The 22,561-nt window shown below is 39.6% G+C and overlaps 2 protein-coding genes across 2 annotated transcripts; both read right to left on the bottom strand.

The window, feature by feature from the left end:
* Positions 1-18: 18 nt before the first annotated feature.
* Positions 19-11,062, bottom strand: cdc5l (CDC5 cell division cycle 5-like (S. pombe)). Its single transcript, XM_078272887.1, has 19 exons — positions 10,867-11,062; positions 8,561-8,664; positions 7,826-7,987; positions 7,077-7,204; positions 6,603-6,702; positions 6,319-6,445; positions 6,113-6,204; positions 5,693-5,837; positions 5,401-5,592; positions 4,305-4,453; positions 4,029-4,200; positions 3,586-3,750; positions 3,290-3,370; positions 2,286-2,537; positions 1,965-2,072; positions 1,763-1,852; positions 1,464-1,595; positions 1,024-1,104; positions 19-418 (listed from the first exon to the last, which is right to left on the bottom strand). The coding sequence occupies exons 1-19, from the start codon at positions 10,909-10,911 to the stop codon at positions 305-307; spliced, it is 2,439 nt and encodes an 812-aa protein (XP_078129013.1). The 5' UTR covers positions 10,912-11,062; the 3' UTR covers positions 19-304.
* A 2,099-nt stretch (positions 11,063-13,161) lies between these two features.
* Positions 13,162-22,561, bottom strand: napba (N-ethylmaleimide-sensitive factor attachment protein, beta a). Its single transcript, XM_078273132.1, has 10 exons — positions 22,386-22,561; positions 20,608-20,687; positions 19,336-19,452; positions 17,122-17,168; positions 16,871-16,948; positions 16,701-16,756; positions 14,965-15,049; positions 14,155-14,259; positions 13,968-14,036; positions 13,162-13,490 (listed from the first exon to the last, which is right to left on the bottom strand). The coding sequence occupies exons 1-10, from the start codon at positions 22,481-22,483 to the stop codon at positions 13,338-13,340; spliced, it is 888 nt and encodes a 295-aa protein (XP_078129258.1). The 5' UTR covers positions 22,484-22,561; the 3' UTR covers positions 13,162-13,337.

The following is a 22,561-nucleotide window of genomic DNA, read 5'->3' as shown; positions in this document are numbered from 1 at the left end:
AAGACTTCAACATTGTCATTGTTGAAAAAAAAAAACTTTTATTGGTCACTAATACAGAAACACAAGAGACTACTGAGCATGCTCAAAACTCAGCTTGTGACGACATAGCAACATGAGACGGGGCTTATCTCTGAAATTACCGCAAATGTTGAAAAAAAAAAAAAGGCGGAGGAGCATGAAAACTTGTTTGTGTTCATCGGTGTCTGTTTCTCAGAGCAGCTGTTAGCTTGATATCAATATCTCCATGGTGAGTATTTAAGTGTGTGTGTAGCATGTGTGTATGAATGATTAGCATTTGTGTGGCTCAGTATTTCTGAGCACTGTTGAGCAGTGCCTCCCTCTCCATCAGCAGCTCCCCATATCTCTGCTGAAGTTCTCGTTCTCTCTCCATCTGCCTCTCCACGTCCTCCCGCAGGGCCTAAAACAGACAGACAGATGATATCAAACAGTCAGGCTCAAAAAAATCATCTCACACCAACATCCAGAGCTTAGATTCTTGTTTTCCTGGAGTTGCTGAGTGTTGATACAACAGAAATCTATAGACTGAATGAGGTCAGACACATCGTCATCTACTGGTGGTTTTTATATTTGGGCTACTCAGCCTTCCACATTTAATCCTCACAAGCTATAGATCTTTAACAGAATATTTATTCTATAGGGGGAAAAAATGAACAATCTTATGAATTGTGAAACAATTGTTAATTGTTCAGTCTATAATAAGTCAGCATTATTGGACACGTTTTTTTAGTCCAAGGTAAAGTGTTTTGTCTGAGATTCAATTTAAAATTACATGAAAAACAAGCAATATTTAACATCTGAGAAATCAACAGTTGTTAAATACTTTTAGCTTGATAAATGACAAATGATTAATCAGTTATCCAAATTGACCAATAGGATTGATTGTTTCAACACTAAAATATTGTAAGCTTCATGGTTAATGTGATCAGAGTTAAGGATGTTGGAAACAGCCAACTGAACAGTACAACTTGTACAGTAATCGTATGTGTGTCATAAATGTATTGCCTCTTTTCTCCTGGGAATGGCAGTATCCTCTTGTTTCTTCAGCTGATTGAAGGTCTGGAGCTCTGTGGCTGACTGCTCCACCTGGTGGACACCATGAGTATAACATTATTACAAAAAAAATGCATTAATACAACACTCATTTATTATAATTCCCAAGAATGAGTGTTTAGGACGCCACTATAATCTACAGTCTGCAGGAGAACTGACTACAAAGTAGGTAGTTTATCAGTTCATTCAATTTCGGGTGAATATTTAATATTCACAGATTAATTCTTAATTAATAAGCCCTGTTAAATGACAATAAAGACAAGGCGTTAATGTCTGGAGTGGAGGAAAAAAAAACCCAACAACAAATCTATTCTGATTAAATATGACTATGCACTCAATTACGCTAAGAATTTAAGGGGGACTAATATTTAAAACTCTGTCATGTTCTGTACCTGTTCCCAGAGTTCATTGTGCTGCTTCAGGAGCCCCAGGGCTCTGGACTGAAAGCCTCCCAGCAGGATTTTGAGTTTCTTCTCCAGCTTAGCTGCTCTGCGGGCCTCTGCGGTCATGTGGCCACGGTTCACCTGGAGGGCAGACAGACACACAGACCACAGAATTTAGATCAGAGTCTTAAAGCAACACTAAAGCAGTGCTTTAGTGTTGCAGAAAGATGTTAAAAAAAGAAGAAGAAAAAATGACCAATTCAGGGTCTAGTTGTATCATCTTCCCATGCGTCTGTGTGCTTTCTCACCTCTAGTTTTTTCTCCAGGCTCTCGATACGGTCTTTCTTTGATGCCAGGTTGGCTCTGGTGTACCTGTTCTGAGCGGGTAGATATAACACCTGCAGAAAGAGAGAGGCAGACCACACGATTCAACAGCTGCTGACCAAAGGCTGATTTTATGTGAGGATGAAGGAAGCTAAAGGGAGTCTTCTTAAGGGCTAGATGACTTACCTGTCCGTAGCATTCCTCCCACACCTGGCTGTAAGCCTCCATGCTGAGATCCCCATGGCCCATTCCTGCCTTCACCACCTCCATTTCTGCTGCCAGTGCTGCCTTTGCCTGTTAATTAACACACCACGCGGGTGCACAACATCATTTATTATCAACCACTTCTTATAAACAGAATATCTGCATACAGGCTGTATTGCAACTAGACATCCATCACTGTCAAGGTCTCACATGCATACCACGTTTGTTATGACCCAACAAGCAGTCGATTAATATGTTTGACTCCTGAAGTGAAAACAACAGTGTTGGCGATGTGTGCCTTACCTGCTCCATCTCCTCCGTGCTGATTGGCTTGTAGGAATGTGATTCCAGGTATGTTATATGCGAAGCGTTGTTAGATGTAGAGGTGGGGCCTCGGGTTTTGCCGCGCTGCAGTTGACTGGCTGCGTTGGCTGACGGGTGGTGCAGGCAGTCGTAATGCAGCATGGTAATCATTTCCTGTTTGATCAGCTCCTCGGCCAGCTGGAAGTCCAAGAGAGGCTCCATGGAGGTGGGACGGAGGACGGATTCGTTTACCTGCAGAGACAGACGGTAACCAGCTGAAATCATCCTGCTAATACAAATAATACTTATTCATACTCATCATTAGGGTTGGGTACCGAAACCCGGTTCCACTACGGAACCGGTTCCTACGCAACCGGTAGGAATCGGACCGGATTAGAACGCAAATTTTGGTTCCTCATTTCGGTTCCACTTTATGTGTTCCCTCTGTCGCTCTGAAACGGACGTAAAAATACCACACTTTCTCTGTAGTCTACCGTTAGCTAGCTACCGTAAATGTAGGCTGCTTTTAAAATGCCATATTTTCCCTCTGGGCTCACCAAAACAGACGTAAAAGCATATTAACCATTCACTTTTCAGTTTTTCAAGAATCAGTTTAGGAATCGGACTCGTTTTAAAAGTACCGGTTCGGCATCGGAATCGTAAAAATCCAAACGATACCCAACCCTACTCATCATCCTCCTGGATTATCCAAATAATGACGCGTCATCCAACAATGACTTACACTTCATGACGATAAATTACAGATTTTGAAAGAGCTTTTTAATGCCAGCTGAAGTTAAGAGTAAGATTGTTATTTACAGTTGACACAAACTTACTTGAGGTGTTAGGAAATCTCTTTAATCATCATCTGATTAATGTCTTTGCATTTTGGAACTTGAGTTTACATAACAAAATGCTAAATTATTATTTTTTTGTCAAAGGGTCAGTGGTGTTAACATTGTCAACTTCAAATCAAACCCTCAGAAAGTGAGTGTGTTTGTTACCTCAGTGGGTCTGGGGAGATTCCTCTGAACAGCAGTGTGTCGCAGCTTCAGCTCCTTCTCTCTTTCTGCATCCCGTATAGCCTGAGACACACACACACACACACACACACACACACACACACACACACACACACACACACAGTGAACCTTTGTTCGACTAGCTTTATTTGAATTACAGATATACACACACATGGGTTTATGTCATTCAGATGAGGTTAGGCACTCACAGAAAGCCTGTTATCCCCTAACCAAAACTTGAAAGTGCCACAGCGTTGTGTGTGTGTGTGTGCGCATACCTGCTTGCGTGCCTCTACTTCTGCAGAGTCCTCTATAAATCCCGACTCTGCCTCCGTTTCTTCGAGTTCCATCTCTGCGTTTTCCGGTAGAACAATCTCAAAGTCGTTCTTGGGAACAGGAAGTGACATCAGGCCCTGCTTCAGCTGCTGCAGGCTTTCCCTTTGCTGTGTGAGAGAGGAGAGTGAAAGCACTTAACTATCAGTTTTCTTATTTTACTTACAAAATGCACAACCAGAATGTGACAGTGGTGTCTTTCACAATATTTAATGGTTTTGTTAGTAAATTGACAAAGCAGCAGCAGATTTAGTTTTGAACATTTACAACTTACAGCATACTGCACGGCATCAGAAAACAGACGTTACAGTTGAAATTCCAAATATTCAGAAGTAAGTGTGAGTTGTGTATCTACAGTTTTACATGTGTACAAGGAGCGTGTCATTACCAGGTGTTTAGAGTATGCGGGGTCAGCCAGTTGCTCCTCACTGTTAATGTTCAGTTTGTCTCTCAGCGGAGTGCGCAGAGGGGTCAAACCTGGGGTCACTGCCCCGCGCGGGGTCAGCGCTCCTACAGCTTGAGGGGTCATGCCGTCCTGCTCCTGACCCTGTCCTGGAGTTCTGTTAGAGATGCCATCACATTGTGAATGTTAACATCTACAGTACCAGCTGCTTTGTCCTTTAAATGCAGAGTTGTGTCAGTACAGAGCCAAGAGCATCGTTACCTGAATGGTGTACTGAGAACTGTGTTGGGTGTTTGTATCTGCTGTCGCTGAGGCGTCACGCCACTGAAGTCGCTCTCGTGCAGTGGAGTATTGAGGCCTCCCTTCAGAGGGGTGTCAATGTTGGTCAGAGCCATCAGGTTCTGGGCTTCCTGAAAACACAGACAGACACAGATAGAAAACCTTGTTAGATGTGCATGTAGACTGTGTAAGATGGTATATTTCCGACATTTGTATTTGTATGCAACAAAGCAGTTCAGAAAACAAAGAACAAAAATCAAAAGATTAGAGATCTAGAAGGGCTGTTTGGATCGTTTAATTTATTATCAATACTATTATTTATTAGGGCTGTTGGAACAAAACGTGGGAAGTTGAATACAATTTGAATAGTAAAAAAGAATCTCGGCCTTCTTGCTTTGGCCTACCAGCATGTGAAAACTAAATGTAGATGGGAACAATTCAAATATGAAAAATGAAATTCAAATGGTATTATAGAGGAAAATTGACGGCTCTATTATGAATGCATTTATTTTTTGTTTAAATGTCCGTTCATTTCCATGTCTTTGTGCCCCCCTTGACAACGAGATGGTTCATCTCGAGGACTTTATCTTCAACTCAATTTTGAAATAAATCACTCGATACTAAAAATAACATACACATTTTTGAGTTGTGACAGCGATACCTCTGTTTTACAGGATAGCCTACATGTATACTGATTCTGCCTATATGAGCTGTACATACATACATTTGTAGCTCACATTGTAACTCTTAGTTTAGATCTTATTGATTAATGACAGGTTAGCTTAGCATAACTGTCATAAACACATTCAATTGATGAAACATCACCGATAAAATACAATGCACTCAAAAAATCTGAAGTATCCCTTAGGTGCTGGTCATCTGACTAGAAACACTGTCACTTGAGAATCTAAAGACTTCAGTGTGTGTGGCATGTCAAGTCTTTAAATAAGTATTCAGTGTGTTTAAAGTATCCACATGTGTGTGTGTGTGTGTGCGTGTGCGTGTGCGTGTGTGTGTGTGTGTGCGCGTGTGTGTGTGTGTGTGTGTGTGTGTGTGTGTGTGTGTCCCCCCCCGTTACCTGCAGTATCCTGTCCTGGGCAGCAGGGGTGCGTGGGGTACGAAGCCCCGTGGACATGGCGTTGGTGACACTGTACTCTGACAGGAGGGCAGAGGAGGCCGAGCTCCCGCTTTCGCTCTCCTCGGCAGCTTGACGGGCGACCTCACTGGCGACACCCAATTTGACGACTTCCTCCAGCTCAGCATCACTGATCTATAGATCAAATGAAATATGAATGAACACGGTGCGTTTTTGAACCAACAACGCTGGCGAGAGATTGTTGATTTGCCAGACATTAAAGTAGCACAGTTACCTGTGGTGTAGGCAAAACCAGTTTGGAGCGTTTCTTGGTGAACTCAGCCACTCCGCTGGTCTGCAGGATGGCAGATGGGAGATCACTCTCTTTCTTCTTCTTAATCTTCTGTTTATCTTTCTTTCTGTCCCTCTCCTCTTGCTCACTACCCACAAACACACACACACACAAAATGATTTATAAATGAAAACCATGATTTAATAGGGTGTGTCCCCTTATGATGTACAATGTGCATTAACCACGTAGCTTTAAGTGTTTCTGTTTAACCTTTAACATTGTATTCATGAAGTTGAACAGTAGGTTAAAAAAAAAAGGTTATGGTTTGTATTTATTGTACTTTTGTATATGTGTAAGCCTTGTGTGTGTGTTCCTGTGTTATCCAAACTGTGTGTATAAAATATGGTGTATACTGTTACTGACTTGCGTAGTTCTCCGTCCAAGTGCTGTTGTCGGAGTCGTTTGAAGTTGGGCTCCAGAGGGTTGTACTGCTCCATGCTGGTGTCATAGAAACCCTTAAAGTGAACACAATTAACAATTAATAAATGACAAGCTTAAGCTGAGCCCAAACGCTGTCCTGGAGTTGTGAGTTTGGTTTAAAATGGACAGAAACAATCAACAATGATTACCGATGCCGGTTTCTTTTCAAATGGGATTTCAGCGTTGTAGTCTACTCCTCTCTTCTTCTTCCTCTTCTTCTGAACATCGATTCCTGCCGCTCTGAGCTCTCTGCGCTTCTGCAGAGCAGCCAACCGCCTGCAGCAGAAAGTGCGGGACACATTAAATTATATAATTGTGTACAACTAAGAACATCAGGCATTCAAAATTGATAATTCAATTTAAAGTTAAAAATGTTGAATAGAGAAATGATAACCCAGTATTTGTAAATACTGTGTGTTTGTGTGCATCTAACCTGGCTTCCTCCAGCTGTTTCTCTCTGGCCTTCCTCTTGGCTTTCTTGCCCTGGGTATTGGCCAGTCGAGCCCTGGCCTCTGACAGCATCTCCAGCTCATCTGCAGACAGTGACACAGACTGGCAATTAATTGATTTTGTTAGGACATATATTCAATTTTATTTATAGTATCAAATCATAACAGGGCTGTTGAGGCTGTTGTTACGTTTAAAATGCTGTCTCCTACAGACACAAACAGAAGAAGTTGGATTTTATTTATTTGAAATGATACAACCTTCCAGATGGTGACTGCAGCAAGAATAGCTACTAAATTCTTCTTAAGAGAAATGAAAACTATATTCATCACTACAAGAAATGTAAAAGACAAGAAAAGCACATAAGTAGAAATGCTGTCCCTTGAAACGGATAAAGTTCCAAGAAAAGTTTCTGGGAAAAGTCAGTCCCTCCATCATTGTCCGAGGTGTGTCGACATACCTTCGTCCATGTCCACAGGGTCGGGTCTGGCAGGTTTAGTTTCAGGATTAGGGTCGATCTCTCCTGGTTTTAACTTCCTGGGGTCGTCTCCCACTTCTTCCTCGTTGTCTCTTTGTGCTGCCTTGTCTCTAAACACACACACACGTGTACAAATACACATACAGTATTAATCTACAACATTTGCAATAATCTTAATACACTTAATTTAAATGCTCCAGACATTGTGTTGCAAAGTATCCTACAATCAAGGTCAAGGATCTGGGAGAGTCTAATATAGAGATGTTCCGATACTGCCTAAAATGCTGGTATCGGGAAGTACTGGAGTTTATGCACCGATCTGATACCACATAATAAAGCCCTAAAGAAAAACTACGTTAAAGTAGTTTATTTATGTTCTTTTTCCGTTATAACTGACTGTCAAACTGGATAATAAAAGAAAGTTCTGTGGCATTCATTGTTTGTGTTTGTTCATGTTTCACAAAGAGTTTAACCTGAGCCAGACTGACAACAAAGATAGAAATCATATCACATCCATACAGGGATAATAGTATACAGTTGTTAAAACATAATAAAATATATGACACACTGGTACTGGATCAGTACTCGGTATCGGCCGATACGCAAGTTCAGGTATCAGAATCTGTTTCGGGAAGCAAAAAATGGTATCGGACCATCTCTAGTCTAATATTAGTACAATATAATTATAAATGTGAAGCATAAGTAGAGTATAAAAGTGTTTCAAATCGTACAGCAGGTATTCATAGTGTTCCAGGCACTGGGCAGCAGTGCGTCCTATGATAGGAGCAATGGTCCTCCACTGAGTGGGCATCAGTTTGGCCAGATGAAGCAACTTCTCCTCCTCTTCTCTGGACCATTCTGTTTTCTTGATGCTGGGGTCCAACCACTCATACCTGCAGACAGACACAAAACCCAAGGTATAGAACCATTATTTAAACAGAAAATCTAATTAGGATGAAATCTCTCTTTTGCAGGGGAGACTTCAGAACAGCAGAGACCATAAGTACAGAGATAGGATGCACAACAAAACAGTCAGTTACAACAACAATTACATCAGAAACATTCACTGACATCTTAAAAGTCCGGTTTAAATTCATCCAACGGGAGATTTAAAATCCTTTGTAGTTAATTCCATTAATATAGTGTGTTCCCAAGTGCAGAGCTGTTAATACAGATAATATCTACTTCTACAAGTCCTGCCATCACCTTGAAAAAACTCAATAAAAAGGTATTCCAATCACTAGTGATGGCCAAATGAAGCTTCGTGAAGCATTGTCTTTATTTTCTGAGCCCACTAGATGTTCTCTCTGTTCAACAAAGGGTTGAGAATACACTGAATTGCAATGCCTTAGGCCTCTCTCTTAAAACCAAGAGCGCCATCTAGTGGGCTCAGAAAATATAGAAAATGGCTCACGAAGCTTCATTTGGCCATCACTACCAATCACAAACTTTGTATCAAGACTCACCATCTTGCTTTGCACTGTTTGGCAGACTTGCGGTGCAGCAGGGAGGCAATACGAGACCACTGGTTCTTCCCATATTTCATCACCGCTGCCTTGAGGATCTCATCCTGGAAAAATGAGCAGATTAGAAAAGTGACATTTAACATTTATAAAACACTCTGTTGATCACAATGATCAACAACAGATACCGTCCAGTATCACCACAATACAAGAGGCTCTTCCTGCAACCAGGCTGTGTCAGGACAGGGGGGTCGGGACGTGAAGCTTTGCCCTAACGGACTTGACTGATACAAACACTCTCACCCTGGACTAATACATCTTGCACTATCATATTTACACTACTAGTATTTATATTATTGATAAATAATCATCAGTAATGTGGATGTAATGACTAAGTGGGTAAAGGCAAATAATAGAACAGTCTGGTTTGTTCAGAAAATGACATCACTTTACTGTAATGCAGCCTTTAAAACCAGGAAAAGACAACACTTATGCCATATTACGATATCCAAAATCTAAGATGATATCTAGTTTCATATCACGATATCGATATAATATCGATATATTGCCCAGCTCTAATTCGGGCTTGGTGGTATATCGACTTTTTAAATTATATCGATATATTTTCAAACCAGACATGAGGTGAGACAATTACGTTTATATTGATATAGTTTGATGCTGCATTACATGACCCATTTCTTACTTAAAGTGCAACTCATAACAGGGTCCTATAATAAGGATGCCCCAGAGCCAGTTAATAATCAGCTAGTTGCCCGATCAGGCCAGAGCTTGAAAAAGTGAGCAAGCGAGCGGTGTGTGTCTGCTCTACCCCCCGAGACTTCCCTCTGCTCCCAGTGCAAAGACAGACAGACATGCTTGTTTACTTCATAAATGAAATTATGCTCAATCCTAAAACAACATACGAGGTGAAACACAATAACATTCATTGTGTCTTACGAGACAAAAACACAACTGGATTAAGAAAGTCAACTCGTGTTATAAAAGTAACGGAGCTCCTTTGGGGAATAGCTCAGCGTGTAGCCAGAGAGAGAGCCAGTGAGTTAGTGGGTGCGCTCAGAGCAGACAGCTGTTGACTATTGAAGCAGCGGAATATTTAACAGTCAAGTTGTAATTGTACGGTGTAGGTTTCAATGGTAAGCAGGAGAGGAAAACCTGTTATTGGACTCAAGTCAGTTACTGTTAGAGAAAACAACTGAATGAGCATTCACAGAGACAGGTCTGTTTTTATTTAATACAGGCTATTTATTTTAGATAATTTTTCATTTACAAATATTGCAACTGTATATTTTCAAACAGGGAAGTAAACAACGTACTTGCATTGTATTTGATTAAAGTCTGTTTTAAGTGCTTGTGACATTTCACGTGGCTTTGACTTACAACTGAACATTTAGCCCACTTTGTAGAAAAAAACTGATATATATTGCCATTCAGCCTAAAAAAAAAAAAAAAGACATACGATTTGTGGTACATATCGCCCATCCCTATTTTGTATCTTGTTGTTTGCACCATATGTTCATTCATGCATTTGTTTTTTTGCACCAAGACCAGGTTAACACAATGACAATAAAGGCTCTTGTCTTATCTTTTATCCTCTGATTCATTGCTGCCCTATAACTTTACAGTATACTTTGCATTTGACAGTAGTTGCACTACGTGCCCACATATTCAAGTTATTGTTGATAAGTATTGTAGTTTGTTGCTCGTGATTTGATACATTGCGTATTGTTTAACAGTTTGATTTGCTCTTTTGATTTTATCTTTGTCTTTTTTGCATTAAGCTGTTGTAACAGCGACCCGCTGTGATTAGTAAACTACGCATTCATCTCTCTCTCTCTCTCTCTCTCTCTATATATATATATATATATCCCTATCCATCTATCATCGCCCTATCCATCTAACGTAATCCATCATCTATCTATATATCTTCCTATCCCTCCATCCATGTCTCTATCTCTATGACACATTACTATTGCTAACAAGCAGCCTTACTGCTAATCTCACTTAATGTTAGCTTACTTGATCACATTTGCAAACTCTTGCAGACTGCAGTCATGCTTGCTAATGCCGTAGCCATGTTTTCTGACAAAATACGTTACAATTTACAAAATATCACACAAGCAGCGACGTTATTAAACTTTTTCGACATAGTTGGCAGCCACACAAATAAACTAAACTTGCTACATGGGATAAATCCCGTTAAATGAGCAGCTAGCTTCGTGCTAACTCCGACTCGCGTTTCTATTAGTGGTTAGCATTATGCTAACGTAGCTAGCCATGTAAACACGTACCTCCGTGTTGCGCCAGACGCCTCCTTTAATCATAATTCGCGGCATCTTGGCGGCTTGTTGCTCTCTCCTTCTTCAGTAAAACTGTTATAACTGTTTCTCAAGCAGTTATGGAGAAAGTTCACAATTTACACTCAAACTAAATACAATGCGAGGGAGCAACGAACGCGCATCACACACCACACCGGAAACTTGTATGTGTGGGTCCGCCGAAATGTATTATGGGTATTATTGTCCAGGTGTTGCGTCGAAATTGTCCCCCTCAGCGATTCATGTTTCTCCTTTACCATATCCTGAGCCTACAGTCGTATTCTGCCATGCTTAAACCATAGACTGTAAATAGTAACAGTTCATGGCTAAAACTAAACTTTACTTTTAACCTAACTGTTAACCCAGGCCCTAGTAACTGTTCTGGGGACATTATTCGAACGGGAAACTTATTTTGCCGTTACACCAGAGACGAATCTTTGCTTGCACTAATTAAAATCAATCTGTACCTCGTTTTCAAGCTTTTTTTTAAATGCAAATATAGAGAGTGCTACACCTGCAAATGTACAAACCACATAGTGAATTACAAAACCTTTGCTCCTGTTTGGTGTTGACAAATATTAGGCCTAGTGAATGCACAATCATGATATAATTAAGAAATAGACCGAACCCATGCTAATAGTTTAATAGTGTCATATGCTACTGATCGTGTTGTTGTAGCCTACTAGTAATAATATACAGGGCTTAGCCTAACTATGGCCATTTATCGTATTGTTTATGTAATTATCCTAATGTAATATTCAATAGCACCCATTAGGACACATTTATGTTATTCATATAGGTTATTCAGCATAATTTGTTAAATGTAATAGCACCCCCATGTGGTTGAGGGGATACCGGTACTTGCAGATAATATATTTGCTTGGAGCTACGCAGGATAAAAAAGCCAGATACACAGAGTATTTAGACCAAAGATGGGCATCATGTGATTTGGACTGCTGAGTCTGCAGGATTTCATTTAAACAAAAGACTCTACCTTCTGTCACCACATGCAGGTACGCCATAAACAATCACATTATTTGGTTACCAAAGGCACAAGAGTAACCCTAAACTCCCCATATATACAGGCTAACCCTAAACCCCATTTGAATGGTATCAAAAAGTGAATGGAATATGTAATTCTAGGGGTTAAAAAAGATTTAAATGTTTATTTTGTCCCAAAGTCAAGCATTGATTTTGTCCAGACTGATGTAGTTTGGGAACAGTCATTGCTGCAGAATGACATCATAGCCTGCCAGTTGTTGCCTTAAACAAAGCACGTTCAGCGCTACAATCATGCTGTGACCTTGGCTTTACAACCAGTCATTGCTTTATACCTGCAAGCAAGGTCCAACCACATACTTATATTCATACTAAATGCCTGAAAATACAGCAAAAAGTACTATTAGATATCTATAGTGATGATGTTTTTATTTCAACTCGGTATCAGAGGTACATATTTACTGATTTCACACAAATGATACCAGGCTACATGTATGTTCTTCACACGGTAGCACGACACGGAGAACACTTACATCAACATGACAAAAAGACATGCACAAACGAGGCAGCGGTGGTAAACACTGTTGGCTAACTGCACCGACTGACCGTTGGCCAGAACACAAGGAAGCAACCGATCACAATGGGTGATATCACTGACTTTGACAATGTGTAGGGGTGAGGAGAGGATGAGGGGAGACGGAGGAGGAGGAGAGGGAGGAGGAGGAGGAAGAACAGATAAGGGACAGGAGAATAAGAAGAAAGGAGAAGGGCTAATACCTAAAATATTAAGACAAATCGTAACACTGAGTACCATAACAAACGTAAATAATATTTTCAGTATTGACAATAAATATCAGTTATCTCATAAATAACATTATTATCCCTTTGTAATAACATATATCCTTAAATCTGATATGGCCTGCACACTTTCCCATCAAATAGTATATAATTTACCTTACTGCAGTGGACGGACACACAAACACACAAACACACAAACAAACAAACACACACACACACACACACACACACACACACACAAACACTAACACACTCTCTCTCTTTCACGCACACACCTTTTATTTCTTTCTCTTTAAGTACAATTCTGTCCAGTGTTACGGGAGCAATACTGTAGGACCAGGGACACAGGGTCATCTAAAGGGGGTTTAAAGGTAATGCTTAGCTATTTTGGGGTCACATGCAGACTGATATGTACAACTGTAAACTCCCTCAGTCCCACCCTCCCTCCCTTTTACCCCCCTTCATATGTCCATCTCTTTGCATCTCTTCTTGTAGACCTTTCTTCCACCAAAACACATCTTTACACTGCCCGTCATTCTCCCTTCCTTTCATTTAGTTACTAATTTCCTCTATCCTGATAATTCTTCTCTCTTTACCCCCCTCCCTTTTCCCTTGTCTCGCCCTGACTCCCCAATCTGTAAACATGTCTATTTCAGGTCCCCAGCGTCTCCCTGGATGGTCTTTTTGATGCGGAGCAGCATCGTGGTCAACCACTGGTCCAGACGAGACACCGAGTCAAACTCCTTAACGGCCTCCGTGAACGCCTCGCTGTTCTGCTCCTCGTGGGCATCTAGGAGTTTCTGTGGCAACACAACATGAGACTTTTCTAACACCAAGGGATAGGGAGCGATAGTGCGTGAACAGAAAAACGCAAACACTGAGTTTTAAACCCTCATGATTTAGCTATATTTCTGTAAATTACTTAGATGACCTCCAATTTTACTATGACATGGAAGTTCTCAAATGTTTAATCAAATGTTGAATAACTGAATTTTTGTCAGACCAGTTGCCTATATTATTGTTAATATAACTAATAATTAAAACTTGCATGGGCTGCTGATAACAGTTAAGCAAACATGACCTTAAATACGATATGTATGGACACTCAGAAGGTCATAAGGAAAAAAATAATCTTTTTAATGGCATAATAAAAACTCTTAATGAGTTTTTGACTAATCAAAATCATATTTTAATACGAGTATTATGTACTCAGCATGTTTACTTTCATAAAATAACAGAAATGGAGAGAAAGAGATGAAAAAAGAAAAGAAATATACCTTTAAGAGTTTGAGCTCTCTGGAGTCTGAGAAGGCTGGAAACATCTCCTCGTACTTTTCTATGGCCAACTGCAACACACACAAAGAAATCATTGTGTGTGTGTGTGTGTGTGTGTGTGTTTGTGTTTGTGTGTGTGTGTGTGTGTGTGTGTGTGTGTGTGTGTTTGCGTGTACAGGTGTGTGTTACCTTGGCGTTCAGTTCATCCACTATGAAGTGACAGAGTGAAGCCTTGAAGAAATACTCTTTAGCGTTGTACTTCAACAGAGGATTGTCCATGGTGTTCATAGCAACCTGAAAAACAGGTGACACACACACACACACACACACACACACACACACACACACACACACACACACACACACACACACACACACACACACAAACAAAAACAGCAGAAACACACTAAATTATTGACTTTTAAGGCAGAATGTGATCAGATGGAACATTAAAAAAAATCCTATGGACTTTCACATTTGTTTTTACTGCGTGTACATTTTTGTATGGTTGTTTTAATTTTTGTTGTTTTACTTATGATTGCTGCTACTGTTTGAAATTTTGCTTTACATTGAAAATGTTCTACAGAAATAGCTAATGTTTATTTCATATTATGGAAGTTTTAACTATCCCACTACACCTCACAGTTGAATGCAATCAAATAAACAACATCACAAACTACAGTCCCTGACAACAAAAACGTACTAAAAAACAGAACATTTTATTATTTTCCAATGTAAAACGTCATTTTCAATTGTTTAGTCATTTCAAATTGTTTAGTCATTTCACTTATTTCCTGGTCTTTGCATTTGGCTTGTTTTGTGTGTTTCTTGGCTCACTGATTATTATTTTAAATTGTTTATCTTTTGTGGACTATAGAAGACTAGCGACCACTTTGTGCAAGCTAATGGGTATCCAAATAAAGAATTTTTCTCACCATATACATGTGTGCTGACCATTTTTTATAAAGACTTTAGAAACTGTGTGCACTCAGCGGTTACCTGTTCATAGATTTCAATAGCTTTCGGGTACAGCTCCAGCTGAGCGCTGTAGTGTCCCACCTTCAGAAGACATTTGTTGGCTGAGCTGAAACACACACAACCAAAGAAACCCAGAGTTAACGGCTAATATTTGTATCACCATTGTTTCCACCAGTGGTGTAGTCTACGTGATACGCAGGTATACGTAGTATACTCAGTAAGAAAGCTCCAGGATTTCCATATACCCACGTAAAAATGCACAATGAACAATAACAACATACTTTCCATTATATTTTTGACATATTTTAAATTGTCATCCGTGTTTTGTTTTCTTTGCATAGGCTAAATAAATAAATGTATTTTAGCCGTGAATTGCTGCATACAAGTGTATCAAAATTCAGGAAATGAAGTCTTTGACGCTGAAAATTTCCCTGGGGAAGGGCACCCAGACCCCACCCCCCCAAACATATACATATACAGTGCAGTATACCCACTACAATACAATTAGACAACACCACTGGTTTCCACCATTATGCTCAAAGCAAGTGGAAGTATAAGGAGTGATATTTTCCAAGCCGAGCTTTTGTAGAGAAGTCTCATTTAGATGATGGATGATGTGTTGCCCTACTGTAAAGGCCATCGGGCTTCGCTGTAATAACTCCGTTGGAGTGGGAGTCAGCATCGTTCACGGACCACCTCATCATATTGTTACAGGGCTGCACCTTTTATTGTGACTCACTGCCACACTGTCAACAACATTTAGTGCACTGTCACCGGCAAATTTCAACGCAAGACTATTCTACGTAATCTATGTATGAACAAAAGTAAGCTACATAGTGAAAGTATTTATTCTTACACTCAAACTCGAACTTTTGCAATGAATCAGTTCAGAAAACAAAGAAAAAAATCAAAAGTTTAGAGATTAAGCTGTGCTGTTTGTTTTGTTTTTATAATCATTACTATTATTTATGGATTTGTTTTTTGTTTAAATGTTTTTGTGCCTGAGGAGGACCGCCTTAAAAACAAGATGGTGCATTTAAAGAAGTTTATCCTCAAATTAAAATGCAAAATAAATCCGTCAATACTGAAAATACTTGTTAGCAATATTCCAAAAAAACTGCTAATAAACACATTTCTTTTAGAAATTTAGCTGAATTTGGTTATGAAAGAGTTCTTTTGAAGAATATGCTGTAAATTAGTTTTATGCATGAGACTACAGGTATATTGTAAATACACGTGATCATATACTGACATGTATAGGGCTACAACTAATGACTATATTTTCATTATCAATCCATTTTGTACATTCCATTGTCTTTATTTTTAAATTTTGTACAACTCCTTTTCATTTTAAAAACAAATGTTTTTGATTCTTATCGCAAATCTTTCTATTTTATATTCATGATTCTTGACTTTTGTAGTAGGCTACTTGTTCTTTTCTTTTATAGTGATGCACCAACCTACCAATGGAAATTCCTTGGCAATAAACCTGATTCTGACAATTATTTTCTCAATTATACAAACTTTCTTTTGGAAAAAAGTGAAAGATGATCTACACAATTTCCCAGAGTCCAAAAGAACATCTGAAAATAGTTTTTTTTGTGTTCAATGTTCAAATGTTTTGCTAACAAATGGACTCACAAACGATAAGTATATTATCAAAATAGCTGCAGAGTGATGTTCTGTTGACATTGATTAATTCACTAAACGTTCCCGCTCCATTCATGTGTGTGTTAGTTTCAGCACATAAACTGTACCTGTTAGATTCTTCTCCCTTGTAGTAGTCTGCTGCCTGCTCATAGTGGGCAATGGCCTGAAAGCAAAAAAACAGAACAAGCAGTTTAGCACAGAATATCATAATGTATATTCAACAAAAACATAATGACAAACCTAAAAGAAACTGAAAATCATTATCCCCGTCACATACCTTCTCAATATCAACCAGCTCTGCCTCATAAACCTCCGCTATAGTGATGTGATGTTTGGCTGCGATGGTAAAACGACCCTGTAACCAACACACACACACACACACACACACACACACACACACACACACACACACACACACACACACACACACACACACACACACACACACACACACACACATACGAGGTATTACTCAAAGATAAGAGTGATTGTCACAGGGAGCTGTTCAATGGTTGAGGCACAGCTTACCATGTCAGTGTAGATGTCAATGGCTTGATTTAGACAGTTGATGGCCTCTGGAAGGAGACAGATTAGAGCGAAAGAAGATATGTTATAAATACAAGGAAACTAGAAAGCGTCTGCTGAAGCCTTCTGAGCCTGCTCAGTCAAATTAAGACTCCTTCAGTTTCCTCCCTCTGTGACTACTAACCTGCTAACCCATAGCATTTTATTAAGCTTATCACAAGGGGGCTGTTGCAGCATAACCCAGATATCAATTTTCCTAGAGCAACCCAAGGACCCAGTTTAATCCTCCAATAATACCACCTCAGGGTCCTGACTCCGACTGTGATACAGAGGCTTCCCCTTTCATCATGGCAAGTAGTAATACCTCAGTGTAGAAATACTCTGCTACAAGTAAAAGTCCTCGTTCAAAGTGTTTTTAAGTTAAAGTACAAAAGTATTAGCATCAAAATATACTTAAAGGAGAGCATTTTTCAGGCCCATACTTGTATTTTCTACTAGAACATGTTTACATGCTTTAACGTTCAAAAAACACTTTATTTTTCTCATATTGCCCACGGCTGCTGCACCTGTATTCACCCTCTGTCTGAGAGCACCTGTCTTTTTAAGCACCCCCTCCTGAAAAATGTCTGCTCCCAGACAGCAAGCCAACATTGAATAAATATTGATTTTCCATCTGAATCATCATTATGGTTGATATTGAAATTTTAATGCAAAATAAATGTTGAATCACCATTACCATATCGATGAAACCTGATGTTATTAATGTTGATGGCAACAACATTGGAACAGCATTGATCTATAGTTATCTTTATGATTGATTAAGTAAGGGTTAATGGCCGACGAGGTGTCCATTGTTAGATATTAATGGACGACGGGCGCCGCGCAGCAATGTTGATTCAATGACTTAATGTTGACAATGGATGTGGACAATGTTGATTTAACATAGTTTCAATGACTGTTTGCTATCTGGGCTCTGATTGGTCAACGTTTCCAGGGCTCCGCATCTGTGCTCCACCCATGGATGCATATTAAAAAATGGATATCGGATCCCAAAATGGCTCCTCTTTTATTCAATGAATTTGCTCGCCCAGCACATATGCAATAAAAAAATCCCCTTGGGTTTGTCTCTTTCACAAAGGAGCATGGTGGAAAATCCTTTTTGGGCCGCAGGGGGAATTTACGTTGCAATACCACGAGTGGCAACTGGAAACATCACATTAGAAGTAAAAAGTGCAGAAATGCAGTAGAAGTATGAAGTAGAAGAAAATGAAAATACCCACAAAATTTTACTTTAGTACAGCATGTTAAAGCCCTCTGCTTTAAAACAGATGGAGTGGCAAAAATGTGGCTTGAAAAGTAGATTAACACACCATCTGAGAGAAGAATCCTGTTTGTTACTACATCTGAGATTACTGTAAACAAAGAATTAAAACTGATGTTAGATAAAGTGAAACAAATACTCATTAAAACTAAATCAATAGTGACTATGATCAACATCCTTGATATGTTCTGGCGTATACCCCGTGTTCACTCCACACTTTTCAGCCACAATATAGTTCTAGACCACAGAGCTCAAACCTCTCATATTACTCAAAAATGATATGAAAACAAGACTGCCAAAGAATTTACATCTGACTTTAAGCATCGCCAAAGTTGGGAACAGGCCTGAAGACCACTGACACTTTCAAAGACCAACACAGCACGCAAGAGGTTTTAGACCACAATTAGAGATGTGCTGAACACCAAATCCAGCAGGAAGAAACTAATTCTTGCATGTGCTTGTACCAAATCAGATAGGGGCATCCATTGATAAACACTTTACCTTGTTCATCTATGCCATAATTTGTGAGAAAATGATGTAGACGCTGAAGAAAATACAGCAAATTTGGGTGAAATGGTGGATGGAGAATTTGTATTATGAAAATGATCCTACAGGAACCACTGGTCTGGATCGGAAAGCAAATTAATGCTCCCAGATGATATGAATCGGCCAAGAACTCACAAAGTCCAACTAGGTCTGATAAGATGTATCAGAATAATAAGCCCCATTATATACTCATTAAACACTAATGCCTGATGTTTCATGTTTTACGTCAAGTACCAATGGCGCTATTTGGGAAGGAAGAGAAACAATATAAGATATATAGACTTTTACATCTTAGATGTGTGTGTGTGTGTGTGTGTGTGTGTGTGTGTGTGAAAGACAGCAGCGCTCACCCTGTGGGTCTGCCTTCTTGTAGGCGTTGCCGGCATCAACAAAGCTGGTGGCAGAATCCAGTTTGTTCTGCAGCTGCATGTGGAGCCGAGCGGCCTGACAGAAAGCATTCCCCGCAGCTAGAAGCAAACACACAAACACACACACACACACACACACACACACACACGAGCAAACACACGTGGACACGCACACACACAGTCACAGTTTGAATGGGACACAAGTTCAGTGAATGCAAATGTAATCCAAATTCAGTTTCTAGTTGCCCTAAACGTGCCTTTGACCAAACACTCCTCATTTTTTAATTTGAACTATGTGACTGTGTTAACGAATCCGTCTGTCTGTTTGCTTTCTTATGAAGATAAAGGTTTAAAACAGTATCTCTGCATCTCTGCTCCTTTCTGACAAGACTGGTTACTCTACTATGAATCAAATTGAAAAGTAAAAGACTAAATTGGCTTAAATATATATATATATATATATTTTTTATGATTTTATTTTGTGTTGTGGTTATTTATATCTTAGGTTTTTTGTAATCAGAGCTGGTTTTTTAGAATGGAGCTCTGTAATTTCCATGATTTTATGGATGAATAAATTGAATAAGGACTGCAGCTAACAGTATTTTCATTATCGATCAATCTGCAGATTATTATAACAACCCAACAACCTAACATTAACATAATGACATTAAACAAAGAAAAGCAACACAATAAAAGCTGTAAATGGGTAATGAATGAATGAAAATGTAATTTAAATTCAGTTTCTAGTTGCACTAAACATGCCTTTGACACTCCTCTTTTATTAATTTGCACTGCGTGCTGCGTGATTCACTCTGTCGACCCACATCAGGCAGCAGAACCATCAAAACACACATCTAAACAGCTAAATACTGCATGAGCTATTATCAGCACATCATTCTTTCTAGGACACACGCTGGTTTCTGCAGCCTGAAACGTCTCACTCATTTGTCCAAACTGTCCGGAAATTTCATATATGAATCCAATGTTTACATGAAAGCTCTTATGTGGCAATACAGTATAACTCTCTCTGCAGGCTGTTGAATCATGTATATCCTGTTAAAATGTGTGTGTGAGCTCATGTGGGGGTGTTTGGTGTGGGAGTTTGGTTATTCATGCACACATTCATGTGATTTTTTTGTTTTGTTTATTATGCAGTATGAGTATGTGACATATATGTGTGTGTGTGTGTGTGTGTGTGTGTGTGTGTGTGTGTGTGTGTGTGTGTGTGTGTGTGTGTGTGTGCCTGTCACCTACCACTCCAGTTCTTTGCCATCTTAAACATGTTGGCTGCTCTGGCATATATTTCACAGGCATCCTCCACCTTATGGTTCCCCCTATAACACACACACACACACACACACACACACACACACACACACACACACACACACACACACACACACACACACACACACAAAATTAATCATTTCCTTTTCTTTTTTTCTAATTTTATTTCGACTCCATGATTTTTGTGTTGCATTTTAAATTACAGTATTTACTTGAATGTTGCAAACTGTCACTCTGACTTTGTCCTCCGATATAAAAGAGTATTTTAAACTAGCATGCAGCGTTGTCCAGCTGAATAATAATAAACTTTATTAATACTAAACTTTATTTATATAGCACAATTCATAACACGTAGTGCTCAGCATTAAAACAATCATAACATTTATGTTTAATAAAAACATCAAATTAAAAGGCAGAAAATGATAAGAGCAGAATGACGTCATTGTGGAGGTCATTCACCCTGGAGCTCAAACTCTCTTAAATTTAATATTTGCATGAATCTGATGTTTTTTTTTACTGCAGTATGAACAGAAATAAAACGTAAATGGACTGTCAGAAAATGTTAATAAATGGCCCAAGGTTACATCTTCAAATATCATGTTTTGTCCACAATATTATTCTGTTTATAATCACATTAGACAAAGGAAAGCAAAAAATTAAAAAGCTGTAAATGGGTACCGCTTGTTATATAAATCACTTAGGTGTTTAATAGTTGCCAATTCATTTTCTGTAGATTGAGTAATCAGTTAATCAACTAATCACTTCAGCTCTAGCCTGTAAGTTAAGTTTTGTATCTTGTCCTTTGGTACAGTTTTTAGATACTGAATATTCCCTTTGTTATATCTACATTGTGTGACTTTTACATCCTCCACATTTATATAAAACTGCTCTACATGCAACATTTAAAACACATTGCCAATGTATAATATATAAGGCTTTACTATAGTTAAAACTACTCAACATAATGATCAAATAGATGCACTCTCAATTCAATAATTTATCTCCCTAATCTATCTATCTATCTATCTATCCTATGTCAGGTTACATCATTTCTATTCCAGTGTTTCCATTTGACATGTAAACATCCGCCCCTCCCATCCGCGCGCGCGCGCGCGCACACACACACACACACACACACACACACACACACACACACACACACACACACACACACACACTAAACAACCCCCGCATCACCACCGACTGATTCTTCGCACACCGTCCTGACTGCGCTGCTCTCACCGCCCTCCTGCGTCTCTTGCCCGGCCTCACGCTCCGTGCGATCCCGCTCACATCCCGCTGTAGCAGCAGCATCGATGTGACACATTTACATTTCTCTTGCGTGTGACAGGCCAGGTCACGCAGGCCATATTAGCTGCGATGACAGCTCATATTTTCGGCATGCAACAGCTGATGAAAAAAGGTTCTATGACAATCTTTGGATACATCTTTCAGAAGGACACAATGTCACAGTGAACGTTACCATCTCCTATAGGGATGTAAAGAGCAGGCCTAGATTACAGGAATAGCCTATAAAATACAACAATAATACAACAATAGGGTTGATTACGCCTCTACAGCTGAGAAGCACAGAAAAGCAGTAGGGCTATTCTTACAATATTAGAAGGATTTCTCAGTCAAGGAAAGCAGAAGCAATTAACAGGCTTTGATAGGCCCCGCGTGCAGAGATCTCCCCCCCATACCAAAACGAGAGAGAGGTAAACAGAGAATGAGAGCCTTTTTACCCGAACATCCCCCCGAGGAAGGATCCGGACGCTTTGACCTTCTTGTCGGCTTCAGCCATCAGCTGCATGGCCTCCTTCTCTTTGCCGGAGTTGTCCATGACGAGCTGGGTCTGCCGCTGGCGGAGGGATTGATGGAAAACAGGCCGATGTTCCGCAGTGGACGGAGAGGAGGAGAG

The sequence above is a fragment of the Sander vitreus genome, chromosome 17 (genome assembly GCF_031162955.1).
Source record: "Sander vitreus isolate 19-12246 chromosome 17, sanVit1, whole genome shotgun sequence".
In the NCBI taxonomy this organism is placed as follows: domain Eukaryota; kingdom Metazoa; phylum Chordata; class Actinopteri; order Perciformes; family Percidae; genus Sander; species Sander vitreus.
Note: the sequence above shows the minus strand (reverse complement) of the source record. Positions and strands in the feature narration are given on the sequence as shown.

What these genes read in the sequence shown, in the direction of transcription:
- cdc5l (XM_078272887.1), bottom strand. Translation starts at nt 10,911, where the DNA reads ATGCCGCGAATTATGATTAAAGGAGGCGTCTGGCGCAACACGGAG. An exon ending in AAACAGTGCAAAGCAAGATG is followed by an intron (nt 7,988 to 8,560) that starts GTGAGTCTTGAT and finishes GTCTGTCTGCAG; the next exon opens with GTATGAGTGGTTGGACCCCA. An exon ending in CCCAGGACAGGATACTGCAG is followed by an intron (nt 4,454 to 5,400) that starts GTAACGGGGGGG and finishes CTGTGTTTTCAG; the next exon opens with GAAGCCCAGAACCTGATGGC.
- napba (XM_078273132.1), bottom strand. Translation starts at nt 22,483, where the DNA reads ATGGACAACTCCGGCAAAGAGAAGGAGGCCATGCAGCTGATGGCTGAA. An exon ending in TTGACATCTACACTGACATG is followed by an intron (nt 16,949 to 17,121) that starts GTAAGCTGTGCC and finishes TGTTGGTTACAG; the next exon opens with GGTCGTTTTACCATCGCAGC. An exon ending in CTATTGAAATCTATGAACAG is followed by an intron (nt 14,260 to 14,964) that starts GTAACCGCTGAG and finishes CCTGTTTTTCAG; the next exon opens with GTTGCTATGAACACCATGGA.